At 40.4% G+C, this 21,569-nt stretch overlaps 1 protein-coding gene across 1 annotated transcript; it reads right to left on the reverse strand.

Moving 5' to 3' along the window:
* Positions 1 to 1,101: 1,101 nt before the first annotated feature.
* sec63 (SEC63 homolog, protein translocation regulator) lies at positions 1,102 to 21,369 on the reverse strand. Its single transcript, XM_061753765.1, has 19 exons — positions 21,067 to 21,369; positions 18,408 to 18,507; positions 14,959 to 15,073; positions 14,330 to 14,442; positions 14,196 to 14,257; positions 13,979 to 14,037; positions 13,745 to 13,795; positions 13,568 to 13,676; positions 13,005 to 13,099; positions 11,779 to 11,911; positions 11,609 to 11,701; positions 9,855 to 10,148; positions 9,687 to 9,769; positions 7,352 to 7,423; positions 6,860 to 7,018; positions 6,622 to 6,783; positions 5,009 to 5,209; positions 4,115 to 4,219; positions 1,102 to 2,837 (listed from the first exon to the last, which is right to left on the reverse strand). The coding sequence occupies exons 1-19, from the start codon at positions 21,188 to 21,190 to the stop codon at positions 2,697 to 2,699; spliced, it is 2,271 nt and encodes a 756-aa protein (XP_061609749.1). The 5' UTR covers positions 21,191 to 21,369; the 3' UTR covers positions 1,102 to 2,696.
* Between the last annotated feature and the right edge of the window lie 200 nt (positions 21,370 to 21,569).

Here is a 21,569-nt window from a genome sequence, read left to right on the forward strand (position 1 = left end):
CCTTACCAGAAAATGTTGAAGGAGAATGTTCGACCATCAACTTGTGACCTTAAGCTGAAGGACACTTGGGTTCTGCAGCAGGACGACGATACAAAACAGAAAGTCAACATCTGAATAGTTTAAAAAAAACAAAAACAAAAGAAATCAAAAGATTTTGGAGTGGCCTAGTTAAAGTCCGGACTTCTGCTTGACCTTAACCTTAAAAAGGCCAGTCATGCTCAAAAAACCTCCAATGTTGCTGAATTAAAACAATTCTGCAAGGAAGAGTGGGCCAGAATGTCTCCAAACAGATGCGAAACACTCATTGCCAGTTACAGAAAATTATTGATTTCAAATGTTGTTGCTGAGGGTGGTTCAACCATTACAAGGTTTCGGGGGCCATTACTTTTCACACAGCAGCTTTGAATAAACTTTTTTTTCCCCTTAATAAATGAAATGTTTACTTGGGTTATCTTGGTCTCATATTTGTTGAATGACTTTAAACATCAAAGTGGGGAAAACTGCAAAAAAAAAAAAGAAATGTTAAGGGGGAAAATTCTCCAGGGCACTTTATATACAGTAAATAAATTCCATCTAATCTATACATATATCTATGATTATATATAGATTATTTTTTTTCTGATTTTATTTTATGTAGGTTTTTCTTCTACTTAATTTTTTTACTGTATACCAACTATTTTATCTTCTATCCCTTTTATTCAATTATAGTATGGATAGTTATAATTTTAAAACATTTTCATTGTGTAGTTCACAATTTTTCTTGTTGTTTGCTGGACTGTATATTAATTTGTAGATTTTTTTTCAGCACAGCATTACTGAAAATATATTTTCTATTTAATTTGTATGGGTGTTTTATACTTTATTTTAATTTGTTTTCACCCAATGTTTTCTTCTACAAATGTCTTTTTAAAACATTTTAAATACATTCCAATCTATTAAAAGGTTTTTGATTTAACGTACTATAGAAATGTATTCATATTTTTGACAGTCAACACTTTGTCAATAAATTGTTATATTTTTCACATTTTCAAAACACTGAAATATTTCCTTTGTAGTACCTAAGACGTACATCAGTCTTTCCCAAAAGAGTGGGGTCAATGGTTCATTTAAAAGTTTTTATTTGAAATGATTTTAAATACAAATAATATACTATTTTATTTTTTTTAAATCCATTTACAATGCCAGTTCCTTTGTAAACGAGTGGCAGAAAGGGAGGAGTCATTGGGATACTTCGAATACAATAATTTTGTCACAGGAGGGGTTTTGAGAGAGAGAGCGAAAGAGAGAGGAGACGAGGGGCTACGCCAACCCGTGCAAGGATCCATTCGATATCCAACTAGTCCGGTGAATTGTCTCACTATTGAGGACAAAGACCGTACTAGTACTTTGATATGATGGATATCAAATAAATGCTCAAACGGATTGCCATAAAGGTCCTCCCTGCACACTTCAGCACAGTGTCACATCACTGACGCTACATTCTACTGGCCAGCCGTATGTACACACTACACCACAGGTGTCAAACTCAAGGCCCGAGGGCCAGATCCGGCCCGCCACATCATTTTATGTGGCCCGCGACGGCAAATCATGTGCATCTACTTTGTTTCTTGCTAAAATGCCAAAATTGCTAATTGTCTTCACTTTTAAAAAGACTAAGGTTTTTTTTTTGTCAATCTCCCCTTTAAAATAATAATAGTTGAACAGTTCTTTACTGATTTCAAAAATAGTTATGAATGAATGTGTTGTGTATATGTAATAATATACGATCATACATTTACATGGGTTCACAGTCAGAACGGCCCTCTGAGGGAAATGATAACTACGACGTGGCGAAAATGAGTTTGACACCCCTGCTCTACACTATCACCTATTAGCGTACGGGCTGCCTCCTTAGTGGATCGTATGTACTCAAGACACAACTCCCCCCCCCCCCCCCCCCCAAAAAAAAGCTGCCCTTCCCAGTTAACACAGCTTTGAAAGGATCCCCCCCCCCCCCCCAAAAAAAAACAAAAAAATAGACGTGGATTTTTACAAAACAAATAAGCATTTAGAACAAAAATAAATCACCCAGACAGGGTGCGCTAAAGGTCAACTACGCTAACAAAAAGAAAACAAAAATACTGCCGAGCCGAGAAGAACGGCGGGTGCATGGCACCCAAGTGGACTTTCTAAAATATTTTTGTACATTTCTTTTTTATTTTTTTATCACACTTTTCGTATTTGTAAGGCTTCTGCGGGCGATGACGACACACTGGAATGTGGTGCGACAAAAACCTACTATGTACTAGTGTGCAGAGTAAGAGAAGGACTAATGATGACACTATTAGAAAATAGCATGGTTCTTAATAGTGACCCTTTAAGTACTATTATAAAGTCGATTTGGTGTGGTGTGCTGTCAAGTGATTGTGACAACTTGAGGCGAAAGGAACACAATTTGTTGTTGTTCTACACACATGGCCTCTCACAAGATGGCTGCTCCAGTCCCCACTTTATCGCACCTGTACACATTCTTACCAGGTTAGAAACCCACACACATGCACACACACACACACACATAGAAAAGAGGCGAGCGCTGGCGTGTTGGGAGAGGATATGGACCAGAGTGTACAAAAATGTCCCGGGCTGAGTCTTTGCGTCAGTGTGTGTGGAGGAAGTAGGGGACGGCCGGGGCCGGGGTGTTGACAGAGTGCGCGTGCTCAGTCGTTGTCGTCGTCATCGTCGTCTTCACTCTCCTCGATGCCCTCGCTGTCCTCCTGCTCCTCATCGTCCTCCTCCGTGTCTGGGATGTCCCATTGGGGATGGTTGTCCAGCATGGCCTTGGCCTCGTGAACCTCCAGCTGTGCACAAGGCGCACACAAATATTTCACAGCACAAACACAAGCGTATCTCACACTGCCTCACTCACCCTCTCGAATTCATTCCTTCACTCATTATCAGTCAAGCTTTCATTCATTATTTAATTCTTAATTAACAACCTGCTGCACATCTACTCCTTCACCTGTTCCACTCATTCACACTCTCACTAAAGTTTGAATTCACTAACTCACAATCAATCACTCACCATTCCACTCATTCATTAAGTTATCCCTTTGTCACTCACTCACTCACTCACTCACCTTGTCACATTAATTCACTCACATTCACTCACTCACCCTCCCACACCAATTCATTCACTCATTCACTAAGACACTCAAGGAATTCATTCACTTAACATTCACCCTGCCCATCATTCATTAATTCACTCACTCTGTCACCTTCACTCACTCACATTCATTAACTCACTCATCGAGTCACTTAGCCTTTTGTCACTCACTCACCTTGTCGCAAATTAATTTTAACTCACTCAGTCACCCTTCCACATCCATTCTCTCACTCATCAAGTCGCTCACTCATATTGTCACATATTCATTCACTTCATCACCCTGCCACACTCGCTCATTCATTTGCTCACCCTGTTACCTACATTCATCCACTCATTCATTCATTGACTATCCCTGTCACTCACCCTTCCGCACCATTCACTCACTCAACTCATCCCTTCACTCACTCACTGTTGCATATTCTCTCATATTCACATTCACTCACTCACCCTTCCAATATCATTCATTTATTCATGCATTTACTATGCTGCTTACCCTGTCACATTCATTCATTCAAACAAATTGATTCCCTATGTCACACCTTGACTCGCTTACTCATTCACCCTTCCACACTCAGTCATTAGGTATTTCACTCGCATTCATTCCTCACCGTCTCACCCTAGCAAACTAATTTATTCATTTGGCCATACATTAGTATGCCCATTCATCCCATCACATTCATTCATGAATCACACTCACCCTGCCACACATTTATTCATTCATTAACACTGGCAGACTTTCATGAAGTCACTCACCCTGTTACACATTCATTCACTCACACTGTCAAACAATTCTTCTACTCACTCACACGTTCATTCCAACACCGCCATACTCATGAATCCATTTCTTTTTTCCTTCATGCGCTGACCCTGGCACTCTGTACTCACAATTTGTCGCTATGTTAGAGTGGGACACCTCAAACATTGACTGTCAATCACGCACACTCAGACAGACGTAGAGCTTTGAGCAGTCACCTTGAGTGGTTTGATCTGGTCCAGTCCCAAGTAGGAATCCGAGCGGAGGATGACAGAATATTGATAGTTGCCCGTTTTGGAAGGTGCCGGAAACTTCAGCTCCACCTGGACAAACACAGCCGCACACATTACTACATGACACATAAACATGAGTGAAACATCACCACAGGTGTTTCCAGTGTAGCAGAAAGTAACAGAAACATTTGCCCAGCATTAACCTCAGTGCGTAATTTTTACAGCATTGTTCCATCACATACAGCAAAACGTGTCAAGATCACAAAATGAATGACGATGCCCACACTACAACAACAATTTCCTTCGTGAAGGCGCACATCCCGCCCGTCAAACAAACAACGCACTAATTGGCGGTCGGACAGTTGACGGGTCACTGCGCCGCCGTGAAGCTCCTTCACAGCAGGGGTGGCTCGTTGTGACGCATCGACCTCATTAGACCTCTCAGCTGCGCTCAGTGCTCATTGTTGCGCACCCAACATGGGTGTCAAGTCAAGGCCTTGGGGCCAGATGAAGACCACTGCATCATTTAATGTGGCCCTGCTAAGCATTCTAAATGGATTTGCTTAATTTTGGCAGAAAATCTTTTTCTTCATATTAACCGCCATGAAACACTTGAATATCAGGGTTTGTACAGTTTTTTAGCAATAGCTTTCCATAACTTTTCAATGACTTCTCCATAACCTTTTGACTTTATTTCTAAAATGTACACATTTCAGCCAGACCACTGAAAATTATTGAGTTGCACAAAGCTTTGTCGAAAATGTTACTATTCATTAACTTTTCAAAGACCTAAAAATGCATTTTCAATGTGACTGGTCGTCTAGCAACAGTAAACGCACTATATCCTGGATGGTTTAAAGAGGGTGAAGCACGACCCACCTCCTCAGTGTCCTTGAGCGTGCAGACATGGTAGGGCATGGACACGAGGGTCTGGTCCCGCCGGTCAGCGATGTAGAGCCACCACCACTCCTGTTTCTCCTCAGGGTAGTAGAGGCTGTAGGCGGCGTGCGTCACCTTGGACTTGGTCTCCAGCAGGGCGCGCTCTCTCCTCTGGATGCTCTGCTGCAGCGCCTCCCACTCCTGGGGTCAGGATAGGATAGTCTGATTCATTGCGAGGGTTAGGGTACATTCTAGGATATTCTAGTTCATTATAAGGCTATTTATTAATAAGGTCAGGTTGCACTCTAGGATAGTCTAGTTCATTGCTAGGGTGTATTCCAGGAAAAGTCTAGTCCATTGCTTAGGTTAGGGATTTCTTTAGAATAGTTAATTGCTATGGTTAAGGTGTATTTTGGGATACAATGGTGTGGAGAAAGAGTTTTCCTCCTCCCAGATTTCTTATTTTTTGCATGTTTGCCACACCTAAATGTTTCCCATCATCGAAACAAATTAAAATATTAGTCAAAGACAACAAATAAACACAAAATGCAGTTTTTGAATGAGGGTTTTTATTATTAAAGGGAGAAAAAAAATACAAACCCACATGGCCCACTGTGAAAAAGTGATTGCCCCCTAAACCCTTAGCAGCAACAACTGCAATCAAACATTTGCGATAACTTGCAATGAGTCTCTTACAGCGCTGTGGAGCAATTGTGGCCTTCTCATCTTTGCAAAATTGTTGTAATCCAGCCACAATGGAGGGTTTTTGAGCATGACCAATAGGATTCAGGTCAGGACTTGGATTAGGCTCGGAGTCGCCTAGTCTTCATTTTGTGTTTTTTCAGCCATTCAGAGGTGGACTTCCTGGTGTGTTTTTGATCATTGTCCAGCTGCAGAACCCAAGTTCGTTTCAGCTTGAGGTCACGAACACACAGGGCCATGTAGGTTTTTCACCCTTAATAAAAACCTTCATTTAAAAACTGCAGTTTACTTGTGTAGTCTTTGACTAATATTGAAATTTGTTTGATGGTGGGAAATATTTAAGTGCGACAAACATGCCAAAAAAAATAAAATAAAAAAATCAGGAAGGGGGCAAACACTTTTTCACACCACTGTAGTTTATTATTGACGTTGTATTCTAGGATAGTCATTGTGATGTTTGAGGGGTATTCTAGGATAGTCCAGTTAACTGCTATTATTAGTGTGTATTCCAGGGTAGTCTAGTACATTGTTATTGGATGTATTTTAAGATAGTCTATTGCTTAGGTTAGGGTGCATGATAGAATAGTTTATTGCTAAGGTTAAGGTGTATTCTAGGATGGTGTATTCCTGGGATTAGAATGTATTCTAGTAAAGTGTACAATTAGGTTTAGAGTGTACTCTAGGGTAGTCTATTGATAAAGTTTGGGTGTATTCTAGCAGTCTGGTTTATTGTCAGGATTAACATATGTTCTAGGACAGACTTGGTAGAGTTGAGGTATATTCTATTCTTTCGTATTTATTGCTAGCCTTGAGGTATATTGCAAGATAGTTTATTGCTAAGGTATGGTCAGGGTGTATTCTAGGATAGCAAAGTATTTTATTGTGAGAGTTATTGTCTCGTGCTTCCTGACCTCCTCGTCGTCTCCAGCCATCTCGTCCACCTCAGTGTCGCTCTGCTTGTCGCTGTCTTCATCTCTCTCGCTGGGAGAGTCTTTGTTGGTCTCACCCTCGTCCGACTCGCTGCCTTTGTCCGAGATCTCCTCCTCCTCCTCCTTGGCCGCCGAGGCCACCTCCTGCCGCGTGCACAATGACAGCATTCAGCTGAGCTTATTTATGAAGACCGCGCCTCTGCGCGATAGTACAACTTACATTTCCCGCCACGCTGCCGTTGGCCTGCTTGCCTTTGACCGGTCCTGGCGTGGCCTTCTTCTTAGTGAGCTTTTTCTTCTTGGACTTTGCAGTCTTCTTGGTGCCTTTGCTCTTGTTCTGCCACACTTGCTTTGCTTTGGCTTTATTCACATCTCCCTGCTGAACAAGTCCCCCCAAAATGTGACACAACATTAGCACGGTTTTAAAGTTCCAGAAGGTGCATTTATGGAAAGCTATTTAAGCATTCATTCATAATCAAGGTTATCCAGCTCAAGGTCGCACGAGTAGGCCAAAAGTGGCACTCGTGGAAACGTTTTTAATAGTAAGACACAGTTACTCTACTTTTGTGCCCTAGTCGTTCTACTAGTGGACTGAATAGCCTTAACTAGTGAGGACAAGGGGCAAACAAGTACATGGACCTTAAGCTAGATATCAAGGATAACAAATAAATACTCATACGGCTTTCTATTTTCATTGAAAGTCAGTCCTTACTGCTTCCTCTGTGGGGGCCCCCACCTCCTCTCCTGGACATGGCAACGACTCCTGCTCTTTTTCAAATACCTCCTACACACAAAGTACAGACAGTGTTAAGCACCTTTTACAGGCAATAAGGCAACAGCTCCCTCTGGTGCTCCTTACAGAGTTAAATTTTTGTATTTCAGTTGGGATAGGCTGCACCCCCCCCACCGCCCTAATGAGGACAAGCGCTATACAAAATAGATAGATAAAATAAATAAATATTTTTTATTTAGTAAAAAATTATCTCTTTGTTCATGTATCTATGCCAGTGATGCATAGTTACAAAGAGAACAATTAAATGCTGTTCCACTAGATCTGGCCTGGCCAACCCGCGGCTCGCGAGCCTCATGCGGCTCTTTAACTAGTTTCATGCGGCTCTTCAGGAGCTGTCACATGACATGTGTCAAAAATGCTTGGCTGGCGCTGTCATTCACTCCCCCTACAGCTAGATGGCACACTGACCATGTAAGCCTGTTTGAGTGACGTCAAACGAGCGACGAGAGAATCTTTGGTGTGACATCATTTGTGTTGTAAACAATTTCCGTCAAGTTACCTCTTGAAATGGCAGGGAAAAAAAGCACAGCCAAACGAAAATATGAAGTAGAACACAGGACGTTTTTGCCAGAGTGGGAGAGTTTATATTTTTTTTGTTAAACGTAATGGCAAGCCGATCTGCCTTATATGTCACGCAGCATTAGCGCATTTCAAAGCTTCAAATCTTCAGCGTCACTTCAGCTCACTCCACCCTAACATCGAACAGGAATTTCCAAAAGGGACTGAACTTCGCAAGAACAAGTTGGTCGCTTTGAAAAGCAAGGCAGAAAAGCAGGTGCAGTTTTTCAAAAAATTTACAAAACACTCGGAGACCGTAACGCTTGCATCATATCAGCTGGCTTGGAAGCCAGACTGTTTGAAAGCCCCGCTCGTCACAGATGAGGCTGCGGCTGAGTTGGAGATGATCGACCTTTGTGAGGAGGATCAACTGAAAGCTGTTTTAAGGGAAGGGACCGTTGAGTTCTGGAAAAGTGTCCCAATTGAAAAATACCCCAACATCAAACGAGCTGCGCTTAAGATACTGTCCATGTTTGGGTCAACGTACGTCTGCGAGTCTGTGTTTTCTACCCTGAAACATGTGAAATCAAAGCATCGATCTGTTCTGACTGACACTCATTTGAAAGAATTGCTCAGAGTGGCAACAACAGAATACAAGCCAGATTTGAAGAGGATTGTTCAAGATAAGGAATGCCAGAAGTCTCACTAAGCAGCATAGTAAGAGAAAGATGTTATTGAAAATTATTCTATTATTGTTTGTGGACTTGCTTGAACTGAGAGTTTGTGTGTGTGAGACAGTGCACACAATGTTAACTGTTGAAAATTACTGATATTATCATGTTGGTGTGGTTATTTTCATTAGATCTGGCTGAGCAGAGGTCTGTGTATGCGTGCATACATGATTAAAAGATGATGTTCATGTGTACCCGTGTATGTGGCTCTTTGCAGTAACAGAAAAAAAAGTGGCTCTTAGTCTCTGACTAGTTGGCCACCCCTGCACTAGATGGTACACAACTTGTATCCACCGGTTGCCTTTCATACAACAGATGAGTAAATTGAGACGAGTTACTTTAATACCAAATACATTTTTCCAAATGAAATTAATTAAAATTTCATTAATCAGTTCCAGCTGCCCGCAAAAACAAAAACTTTTTTTACGATTTTTTAATGAAGAAAAATAGCACTGTATTGTATAAAAACCTAATAAACACAAATTATTTTATGAAGTGTAATTACTACATGAATTGTTTTACTGGATGTGTACCTGGATGCGTGGCATAGAGAATGGCGTGCGGAGATGAAGTCTGGTTGGCCGGTTAGTGTGTGTGTGAGCGTCTGGGCCTGAGTTGTGGGCTACAGCAGCCCTACTTGCGAGTGTTCTCATTTTGTATTTGTGTGTTTGTTCTGTTCAACAAACGGCTGAGAATGCTTCAGCAACTGTGGCTCTCCTTGCCCACATGCGAGGGCATTACAGCACCTTAATTACTAATTTTTTTATTTTATATTTTAAACTTCACTTAAACGCCATACCTGGAATCTTTGCTAATAACTCCAAATTATGCTCGCCCTTTTTTTTTTTTTTTTTTTTTATAAATAAATCGGCCAAGTGGTGGCTTGTAACTCGTAAAACCATGAAGTTGGGACACTACTGTGTATACTTTTTGTGACTTTTTATTGGTTGTGTGCAATGAGATTTTTCGAATGTCACATATATGTCTTGGCTCACTATGTTTGGACCACTGTATTAGATGCTTACCACCATTCGTTTTCTGGTTAAGGTGACCGTAACTGTGACGATGGAGCCCGCTGTGATGTTGCTGCTGTCTTCGTCGTCGAGGACTAGCACACGGATGGAGAGGGGAATCAACAGTCAATCCCCCAAACTGTAACTCTACTAGACATGCTTGTATGTTTAAAAGCTGACCTTGTAATTTCGTGTCCATAGTGATGTGGGGGAAGCTGCCGAGCACAGCCATAACCTCGTCGTATTTCTCCTCCCCCAGGAAGCGCAGCATGCTACGTCTGTCTGAGTCTTTGAGGCTCACCAGGTCCTGCAGACTCCGGACTTTGTACTTCTTGGAGATGCAGTAACGGAGATGCTCTTCCTCGAAATGGGGCAGCTGCAGCAGGGGTGACTTTGACTCCTGCAGGCCTTGCACAATCATCTGGGTCAGCTTCATGCAGTTCTCGATGGTGACCAGGCGAGGAGCGTGGAAACCTGGATGAAGGGAAGTCATTCTAATGACGCAGGCCACCTTTTCATTTAAAATGAACCCCAGCTATATCGTAGATAATCGTAAGCGCACCTGCTATATCGCTTGTACAGTATGCTGTTTGTATGCGTTGCAGCTCCACTTAGGTAAAAGTACCAGTTGTTTGAAGGTTTTTTACCTATCGTAACAGCTATGCTAATTTCTGTAAACCTGTCTATGGCATTTTGCATCATACGGTAAGTTTTTTTTTTTTTTTTTACTTTATATATATATATATATATATATATATATACACACACACAGTGGAGCAAAAAAGTATTCAGTCAGCCACCAATTGTGCAAGTTCTCCCACTTAAAAAGATGAGAGAGGTCTGTAATTTTCATCACAGGTACACCTCAAAATGAGGAGAGAAAAAGAAAAAAAGTAAATATCCAGATAATCACATTGTATGATTTTTAAAGAACATGCTGTCACCGATGTAAAGAGCGTGACGCAGCCGAACCAGACTGGAATGGAGCATCGCAGCGAGCAAAAAAACAAACAAAAAAACAGTTTAGGACTCCCACCCCACACATTGAGAGATTGAGCCTTGCACATCTACAGACGCACAGCGGCGGAAACACTGCAACCCTGTATCGGGTTTGAGGCTCTACACCCCTTATATTGTACTGTATCACTTTTATTTAACTATAAAAACAGAGTGTGATTGTCAAGGAAGAAGCGGGTTGCCCCAAGCAGGGGAAGTGAGAGAGACTAAAGGAGTGTGTGGATATTTTGAAAGGCGGCCTAGACCCCACTCACTGGTTGTACCCAGTGCTACGTACATCGCTCGCGTGCATTTTGGTGACAGAGACTGCTGGCTCCACTACTTCACCCACAGGCACATATAAAATTGAAAATATTAGTGCTATGAACAAATCAGTGGTGATTCAGATTGACACGCAAATCCCCATGACTTCCTGTTGACTTAGTGTGCATCGCTTCTCCACATGTACGCATTGTAGCTTCACAGAGATTTACATTAAGTTTGAAAAAAATAAATAAATAAACAAACGAGCTCTCCGCTGGAAGAGGCTTGCATTTAGCCAGCAGGCTAGCTGGAAATGGGACAGCTTGGTCCAGTCCGCAAGGATTTATGGCACACAATAAGCACAAAACAGGCCCGCGATTTTACCTGCAGCCAAGGTATGGCGAGGGATCCTGGTTAAAGTAAAGCAATTTTAAACTAAGAAGAAAAACTTTTCTGTACGCAGGCGCGGCAGCTAAAACGCATTAGTCAAAACGTGCCAGCGTACTCTTACCGGTTCAATAGTTTTCAAATAATAATTTTGGACATCCGAGGATTCTGCACAACAGCATCGATACGGTCTCTCTTTATCATGGATGTTCACCTACCGCGGTTGTGTCTGGAACGTATCCCCTGCAATAAACGTGTGTCACTGTTCTGTATTGCTTTGTGCTGACCTCCTCTGCTGTTGGCCATCATGGTGAGCTGACAGCCCACGTTGATCATCTCCTGGAGGAGAGCTGGACTCTTCCTCACCACAAACCTCTGATCTGAAGTGAACACACCCACCTCGCTCAGGTTAAATGTTGACTTCCAACGCCAGGCCAAATGTAGTAAAGTGACTGACCTTCCTCCAACTCCTCAGACACATCCATGCGTGCCAGGTGAGAGAGGACCAAAACCCGGGCCTTCAGACTGTATGGGTAGCAGAAGGGAGGCTCCTTCTTCTTCACATTGATGTTTCCCAACTCGCGAATCAACTGCAAAAAGTGGGAAAAGGAAGATATAATTCAGTGAAGCCGATCACCCTTCTGTATGATTGTGCCAACACACTGCCCCATGTGCTATTCATTTCTATTTAGTGCATTTTTTAAAGGAATTTAAGTGCTGTGCTGAAAAGAATAATAGTGAAAATGTGAGAATAAAGACAAAAATAACATTTTATCCCAAAAATTCGTGAAATTTTTACTGAAATCTTAATAATGTGAGAAATTAAAAAAAATCTTTTTTTAACAAGATTTCAGTCCTTAAATGATAAAAAGGGTGCTTTTTAAAAAAGAATAAAGTTGGAATATTACGAAATAGCTGAAAACTGTTACAAGAACTAAGTCAAATTTACAGTAGAAAGTCTTCATTTTAAAGAAGGCAGTCCTATATCATATGGGCCAAAAAAAAGCAGAGTAAAATTTTTACATAAAAATAATTTCATAACAAATAAGTCATAATAATGACAAAGTCTGAATTTTACAGAGGACTTTTTAATTAAAAAAAAAAAAAATGACTTTTTTTTCCAGAAAAAGTGAATTTTACAAGAAAAAAAAGCCAAATAATTTTAGTTATTACAAAGGGAAAGACGTTTAAATTTTTACATCAATAAATGTGACGTTTACATGGAAAATGTGTTTTTACAAAAAAGCCAAAATTTTATTAGAATTTAGTTGTAATTCACAAGAAAGTTGGAGTTTCACAAGAGAAAAGGTTACAATATTACAAAAATTCGGTTAATTAAAGAGACTTGGAGTCATAATTTCCATGGATTCAAGGTAAACTTTTGTGGAGAGAAAATTGATTTTATGACTAAATTGTAATATGACAGGAAAAAAATTCTTAATTATACAAGAATACATATTTTATTAAGCATTCAATTTTATGAGACAAAAGCCACATTTTGTGGATTTTTTTGGGGTTGAGTGGAAAAAATTTGAATTTTCAAATATATTTGGAATTTTTCTACAAGAGATAGAATCAAAGGAATTTATTCACTTGTTGTGAGGCTACCCATTTGCCTCATCCAGTTGGGTAGAAAGAGACGGATGACCAGAAAAGAGGGTTGAGGAATGACGAGATTCTTACCTGTGGCACTTCGATGTTGTCCGTGGGTCGGATGGTGGCTTCTTTATTGTTGCGTGGGTCAAACTCAAACGCTGCCGTCAGCACCATGGCTAACCCTGGAGACAATAAAAAGAAAAAAATAATTCTTCACAGCATTGCAAAATTCCAGGAGTTGGAAAATGTCCATGGGAATTAACGGGAATACGAATTTACAAAATTGATGGATGGCTCTTAATAGAGAACATACAGTTGGGAAAAATATATTTTAGCATATATCCCGACAAAAGATTTCATGCAAGTAGAGTTCTATATGAAGATCCATTGCCTGAAAGGGTTGAGCAAAAAGCAGAGGCTAGGCATGTGAAGTGGAATTCTTTTTTTTTTTTTTTTTTTTTTTGCTCCCTGTTGAATGGGACTTTTTGGGGGGAGAAGGGCTCTCTTCATTCAACATTTTGAATAGAACGTTGTTGATATTCTTGGCTGGAAGCCGTAGTTTTTTTGTTCATTTTTCAACAGGTTGGGTCAGGAGAACGACTGATATTTAACTCAAGACAGTTATATGGTGGGGGGAAGAGGAAACGTACGCTTCATGTTCATGTTGGGTGTCTTGTACATGAAGTGCATGAAGAGCTGAGTGGTGTTGATGAGGATCTGGTCTCCGCTGTATCGGATGGAGCGGTACCACCACGTGCCCTGGAGTATACAAAAATGAGCGCAGCAAAACAACAATATGCTTCTACCAATACAACAGGACCACTTACCACTACAACAGGGAGGATGACCATAAAGGCCAGACCGTACACCAGCAAGACCTAAAAGAGAGCACAAAGGCTTTTTTTAATATATATATATATATATATATATATATATATATCTATATCACAGTTCACATCGCTAGTGCCCCCTATGATTCTTAAATGGATAAACGGAGGTTCACTGCACATAGACAAATGTATATGTTTAATAATGTCTTAGCTCTGACAAAGGATAAACACCAGCATTGAGTTTTTCTGGTCCACAATCCAGGCAGGCAGAGCGATACCAAAACTGGTGGCTGCAAAAGACAAACAGGTTTTGAAACAAGTTCAGCCTTCCATTCCATTCACTCAAACCTCAACTAATCATCTTGAAAAACAAACGCACGCGCACGCGCACACGCACACACACACACACACACACACACACACACACACACAAAGACCGCATACTCACCGCCTGGACCGTCCGGGTTGCCGTACATTTCCCAGTTCTTTCGGGATTGTTCATTGGTGAGACTGCGAGCAAATGAGGTACACTAAATACTCAAAGCCGCGTTTCTCAACTGAACCGATTTAAGTGACACGTACGCGGCGTAAGCTTTAGCAATCCTCATGAACGTGGCCTCGTCCCCGCCTCTGTCCGGATGGAATTGGAGCGACAGCACGCGGTATTGCTTCTTGATTTCAGACAGCGATGACCCCTAGAGAGACCCCCAAAAAATGTAATCACACTAATTTTCTTCTACACTAACAAACATTAAGACAGGATTCCATCCAGTGGTACCATTCACAACGCTCTCATTTCAAAGGTAAAAAGTTGTAATTTAATGAGAATTATTTCTGAATTTTAAAAGAAAAAAAAATTATGGGGATTTTGTTTTGTTTTTTTACATCAATAATCAGGGACTTGGGCAAAGGCATTTGTTTTTAAAAATCTTACAGACCTAATAATCCATTGAGAATTTATTTGAAACATTGTTAAAAAAATAAAATAAATAAAAATCACAGTTTTACGAGGGTAATTTGACTGAAAAGAATTATATTAAAACCATAAACTACTATTTCAAGAAAACAGTTTAAAGCGTAAAAGTGGCAATATTACATTTCACGTGATGGGAATAATACTGTGACGACAGAGAATACCAGTGAGAGAGAGTAATTTTCCAAATAATTCAACAACGCTTTTAGAAAGTGTTTTAAAATATATGCAGTTTTACCGGGTCCAGGCTGAGGACTTCATAAGGATTGTACTCCTGGTACTCCCTGTCCAGCTTGGACACTTTGTACGCAAGCAGCAGGAAGACAGCCCAGCCAAATAACAAGGCAGTTTTCCTGAAAACACACACAATGTTTTTTCACGGGTCAATGTAATGTTAACAGTATGACTTGGAAACAAGAAATAAACACTTTTACGCTTGCACTCAGAGCTAGCAGCTTGAACCAAACATGACCATAAATGGGAATTTCAATTCATGTTGGTGGATGTAGATTTCTGTGATTTCAACTAATTTCAATATACTTCCTTGACACCAAGAGACCACTACAGGCTGCGATAAGGATAGGATGGCAAATAGCATCCGAAAAGTTTTAATTAGCGAACAGGCAAATTTGTAAAAGGGAAAAAAAAAATTGTAAAAGGTATATAAAAAAAATTAAAAAAAAAAAAAAAAGCACAAGGAAAAAGTTTAGTTACAATGCTACAAAAAGGTAGAATTTTACTGGGGGGAAAAATATACTATCGAAAATGTTACGAGAGAAAAAAAATTTAAATACGAGAATGTAGCAGCAAAGTTACAGGAAAAAGGTTAGTTTTTTTCCTAAAAAAAAATCTGTCACAAAAAACATGTTATGCTATGAGAAATATTTGCAATGTCACGAAAATGTAATTAATTTTAATCATGAGAATAAAGTCGTAATAAAAATGAAATAAAGACATAAGATTGGTTAAAATGTTATAAAATATAGCAGAAATTACTTTATTGAGAAACGATGGAACATTTTTTGTCAAAAGCCAGATTATTATAATTTAACTTACTATTCCTACTAGTATTACTATTTTTCTCTTTTATACTCCTTGGTAAAGTGAGAATGATTATGTTTTAAAGGACAGAATATTTAATAGACCTCTTGTTTTTGGCTCTCGTAAAAATAGTGCGTGTATGCGGAATGAGGGTGAGTTTAAAGACATTAAGGAAAGCCTAGTATCTCTTTGAGCGTCATTCCAATCATCGTCTTCCAGGTTCAGATGTTTGGCATCCATGCGTGGAACTTGTTTCCATGACAATAGCAAAGGCCGCAGGCCTGCTCTGCATCAGCATCTGTTGCCATGACAACCCTCCCTCCTCCTCTGGCCAGTAAAGAGTAATCGGCGACTGTAAAGGAAAAAGAAAAAAAAAAAAACCGACGGAAAGAGACGATCAAAGGCGGCGTGATGACACAGCCGCTCGGAGGAGACAGACGCCGTCATCAGCCTGCTTACTGCAAACTATTTCACGCCGTCAGCGCACACAGCGGGATCATTTAAGAGGGATGAGACGGGAGCGGGGGGTGTACAGATAAACTGGGCTGAGTGGAAACAAACAAGAGTGAGGCAGGAATACTGAACACCAGGCCACTGGAAAGAGCACCCCAGTCCTGATTTGACGAAAGGCAACAAACATGTCAGCATCATCTACGAGCTACAATCTGACTAAATAGCTAGAATTCTTTCTACACTAACGTACAAGTTTATACACTCAACTAAAAAGTCCAACTTGGAGGAAAAAGCTGGAATTTTGCTTGCAAAAAGTCATAATGAGGGGGGGTAAAGTAATAGTTATGAAATGAAGTTGTGTTTTTCTTGAGAATACAATCGTAACATTACGAGAAAAATGCATAGATACAGGGAACCGGCATTTATGGCAGGGGATATGTTCCAAACCCACTTGCAATATGTGTAAATCTGGAATATAGTGACCATATCGTAACGTCGCTGTCGGGCGGAAATCCCGTTTGTCCAAATATTATTACACATATTATGTTTCAACAAATCGAAACGATTGCTCTGTCTCCACTTCGTCTGTTACTTTTATGCAACATTAACCAATTTAAAGTGAAAAACCTATTGACACTCTTGAACACTCAAGATGTCTGAGAAGTGTTGTGAATCTCCATTTACTCGCTCTGCGAAAATACACGGGTTAGTCGACTCATCATTTTATTCATTGCATCGCTCGTGGCTCTGGATCATTGAAAAAGATTTTGGAACAATGACGTTATACAGGTGTTTGCTTTTGTGGCATATTAAATCAGGGGTGTCAAACTCATTTTCGTCACGGGCCACATCGTAGTTATCCTTTCGCTCAGAGGGCTGCTATGACTCTGAACCCATGTAAATGTATGACTGCTGCATATTATTACATATACACAACAAATTCATTCATAACTAGTTTTGAAATCAGTAAAAAACTGTTAAACTATTATTATTTTAAAGGGGAGATTGGCCCAAAAAAAAAAAGCTAAGTCTTTTTAAAAGTGAAGACACTTAGCAATTTTGGCATTTTAGCAAGAAACATGAAGTCGATGCACATGATTTGCGTTTGCGGGCCACATAAAATGATGTTGAGGTTGACACATGTTTTGGTAGATACAAGGCCCGACAGCGATGATATACATTTTAAGGAATTTGTTTTTGAGCCCTTCGATACACATTAAACACATCTAGACTTGTTATAACACACTTACATTTGTAAACATTTAGATCACAAAAAACAAATGTTCTGAGAAAAATATTTTAATGTTAAAAGATAAGGTACTATTTTTTCACAAATAGTCCTAAATTTACAAGAATAAAGTGCCACTTATAAGAATGCCGTCGAAATGTTGAGAAAAGTTATATGGGTATATGTATTTTTGTGTTATAAGGAAGTAATGTCACAAAAAAGTTGGAATGTTCCAAGATATTATTGCGAATAAAGTCGAAACCGCGGAATGTTACTGAATGAAGTAATATTATGAGAGTTGTATGTAAAATTAAGAGGAAAAACTTCACGAAAATAAAGTCCTAAATGTACAACAATAAACTTGTCATTTCTAAAAAGTCAGTTTAACAAGAACAAAAAATTATTTTGAAGCGGAAAGGTTGGAATGCTACAACAAAAAATTGGGTTGGAACAGGATGTCGTAACTTTTAAAAGTTAAAAAGATAAAATGCCATTTTTATTTGAGGAAAAAATGTCTTTAGAAGAAAAGGAGTAATTTAGTTTAGCCTTTGAAGTTGTAATGTTAGGGGGAAAAAAGTTGTAACTGAATAGGAATGAAATTGCAATATGAACGGAAAAATATGTAACAATGTCGCAATTCTACAAGTCATACAATTGAGAAAAACAAGAAAAGGACATTTTACAGAAAGTAGTAATTTACTAGAGAACAACTTTCTTCTCGTAATCCTTCCGTAGCAATAATCTCTTCAGTATTGTCTTGACAGTGGGGGCCTGACACTCCCTCGTACCGAAATAGCAACAAAAGCAACTAATTTTAGAGCGTCATCTTTTTGTAGAGCAGCATGACGAGCGTTTCAAAATGGGGTTGTGATGCTGATAAAGCAGATGCTGATAAAGCATCTTATGAAGTTGGTGTGATTCCCCCTGAAGAAGACATACAAATGCCATACGCCAATTGGACTCACTTAAGCGTGGGGACGATGCTCTGCTGGGACTTCATCAGCCGGAGCCGGTACCACAAGCACCTGCCGTGCACCCTTCGCAGGCTTTTCAGACGCAATTGTTCTGCAAAAGCACACACAAAAGGCATGTCACAATCATTTCCTTGAGGTTTTTCCTTTTCCCTGAAATACCTTATTTTCATTGCCATACCAACCATGTATGACAGTATCAGTGTATCCTCATTGTGTACGCCTGGTGTCACAACAGATTTAATTTTCCCTGAGGTACGACCCACACCTCGCAACATGCACGAATTGTGCCTACATGGTGTCACAGCAATAATGCCACTCATTTTCACTGAGATACCTCATTTTCACTGAGGTACCACCCATGTCTCACAGTGTCAGCATGCACTCACTGTGCCTGCGTGGTCTCAGCAATAACATCAGTTATTTCATTGTGATACCACTCATGTCTCAAAGTTGTTTCCTTGAAGTAACTATTTTCATTGAGGTGCCAATCATGCCTCAGTGTCAGCATAGTCATTTCATTGAGGTACCTACATTTGAGTGAGGTACCACCCATGCCTCACAGTGTCAGCATCATCATTTTATTGTAGTACCTAATTTCAGTGAGGTACCACCCATCTCTCACAGTGTGAGTTTAGTCATTTCCATGAGGTACTTCATTAAATTGATACCACAGATGCCTCACACTGTCAGCATATTCATTTCATTGAGGTACCGCTCATGCCTCATAGCATCAGCATAGTCATTTCAATCAGGTACCAAATTTCATTGGGATACCCATGCCTCGGTGTCGGCACAGTTTCATAGAAGTACTTAATTTCATTGAGGTTCCACTGCTATCTGAGTGTCAGCGTGGACTGATTGTGTCTGCATGGTGTCACAGCAATGAGAGTCATTTCATTGAGGTACCTCATTTCATTGGGGTACCACCCACGCCTCACTAGTGTCAATGTTAGTAAATGTTGCGAATCGAGCATCTGCTGCCAGTGATGACATGGCAAGAAGCCAAGTCAAGCTTGTTATGATATGTTACATAAGCCTGTAACGCTATAGCCAATGCTGTTGACAAACATGTCCAGATAAGCTCTTATCAGCGCGATAAAGGTCGCTGTTACACAAATGTATCGACTCCCTCATAGGTAACCCTACTCCCTAATCACTACAAAGGGATTTTTATATAGTAGACCGAGATAGTTCACTGTAAAGTCCTACATAGTGTTAGGGAGTAGGCAGAGGCATGCGGAATCATTCGCTCATTCCCTACTCACTTTACAGTGATGGAAGTTTAATTTGTCGTACCTTCTAGTGTGCGTGACTTTGGCCAGCGGGTGGCAGTATAGTACAGTCATGTAGACAAACAAAGAATTTCATTTAACCACTGTAACTTGGTAACATGGAGTGATATTAGTCGTTTTTCACCGAGGATAAAGAAGACATGCCTGTAAGTATTGCTGTACTGCTTGTCTATATGTGTTGCTGTACAGTTTGTGTTTAAATATTTGTTTCTTTATGATGACACCCACATATAGAGGCTCTTCATTAGCCCAGCCAAATGACATGTTATATATTGAAAAACTTGTAAGTCAGGTCACTCGAACCTCAAGGGACCACTGTATATGGATTTTTATACAGTGGAGTATACAGACTACTCGTCAGAACGAACAATTGTTTAGGAAAACCACTAATTACAATGACTCAGCTAAAATGGTTGACCTTCTGTGATAAATATTGAACAAATCAATAGCAACAACATTATATGGTTTTAAGCTGAGTGTATTTTACAAAATGAATACAAACAAAGCGCTTTATGACATTCATGTTGCGATGCATCCACAATGCATCTTGGTATATATTGCTTTTCTGGTGACATGACAATCCATCGGTTGTTCACTACTTTTCAAGATGCACTGTGGGATACATTGAGGGAACTATATAACTTATACTCACTACACAATCCAACAGCACTACCAAACAGCAAACTCACTATATATGGCATTCTTTGATAGGGGGTAATTCACAAAACAGCCTTTGCAGTTAATTTGTTAGCCAAAAGGATTACACTTAGGTATAGAAACAAAATGCGCCATCTATGGAAAGCAGTGTTACTAGTGACGCGAAACTGCACGACTTCACATCAGCGCGCTACTAGTGGGACTAGTGAAGCACTGGCTGTTAACTAGAAGAATTGTGTCACTAGTAATAGTATCACACTAGTGGATAGTTTTGCCCCACTATTAACGTGTAGTTGTCCTCCAAGTAGGTCAAAATTGTCCTATAGTGACGACAAAGAGCGTGCTAGTATATGGATCCTAAAGTGGACAACAAACATTATGGAATAAATGCTCAATCGGTTTTATAGAAATCCAGTGACAAAATAAAATTCTACTGGTTAACATCTAGCACTTCACGAGTAGCACTAGTAGCGCGCAGATGGCAACTACTGCGCAGTCCTGCCTCACTAGTAACATGTAGTTGTCTTAACAGTATGTAGAAATGTCATACGGCAGTTGTGGGGCGGAAACAACGTTACTAGTGCGGACAAAGAGCTTAAGATGAAGGATAGCGAATAAATTCTGAAACGGCTTCGGGACGCTCGTTGGAAGCGTCCCTCGGTTAAGTTAGCAACGGAGCCCGACATCGGACAGGGCCTTACCAGCATTCTGATCCCGCGGCCAGAGGTAGTAGGTGGCCGGGATCACGATGAGTCCCACGAACGACGTGAGAAAGTAGAAAAACGTATTGCCGCTATCGTCGTACTGGAACTGCTGGCCGGCCATTTCGTCGCTCGCGGCGCCACCGTCTGGGTGTCCAAGCGTCGTTCGCCGCCGCGGCACGCACGTCCCACCTCTGCTGGAGGTAGCCCGACCGCTGAGTGAATGCTCCTTACTAACTGACGGACAGACCGTTAGCCAGTTAGCATCCAGCAGAGATGAGCGTACGTGGTGTACGCATGCGCAATGGACTTCCTCTTCTTCGTTGGTGGCGTGTTCGGACTGCTTCTTGTTATGTTGCCTCTACCGGCGTCAAGAGGTTAAAACGCGCACACGACACCGGGAAGAAACAGGCTTCTTAATTTTTTTCTTTTAAAAAATACTTTATTGAAGACGTTAAAAAAATGACAGTATGAAAACTAAAACGGAGAGACGTGTAAGAAAA

This window comes from Phyllopteryx taeniolatus, chromosome 18 (genome assembly GCF_024500385.1).
Source record: "Phyllopteryx taeniolatus isolate TA_2022b chromosome 18, UOR_Ptae_1.2, whole genome shotgun sequence".
NCBI classification, from domain to species: domain Eukaryota; kingdom Metazoa; phylum Chordata; class Actinopteri; order Syngnathiformes; family Syngnathidae; genus Phyllopteryx; species Phyllopteryx taeniolatus.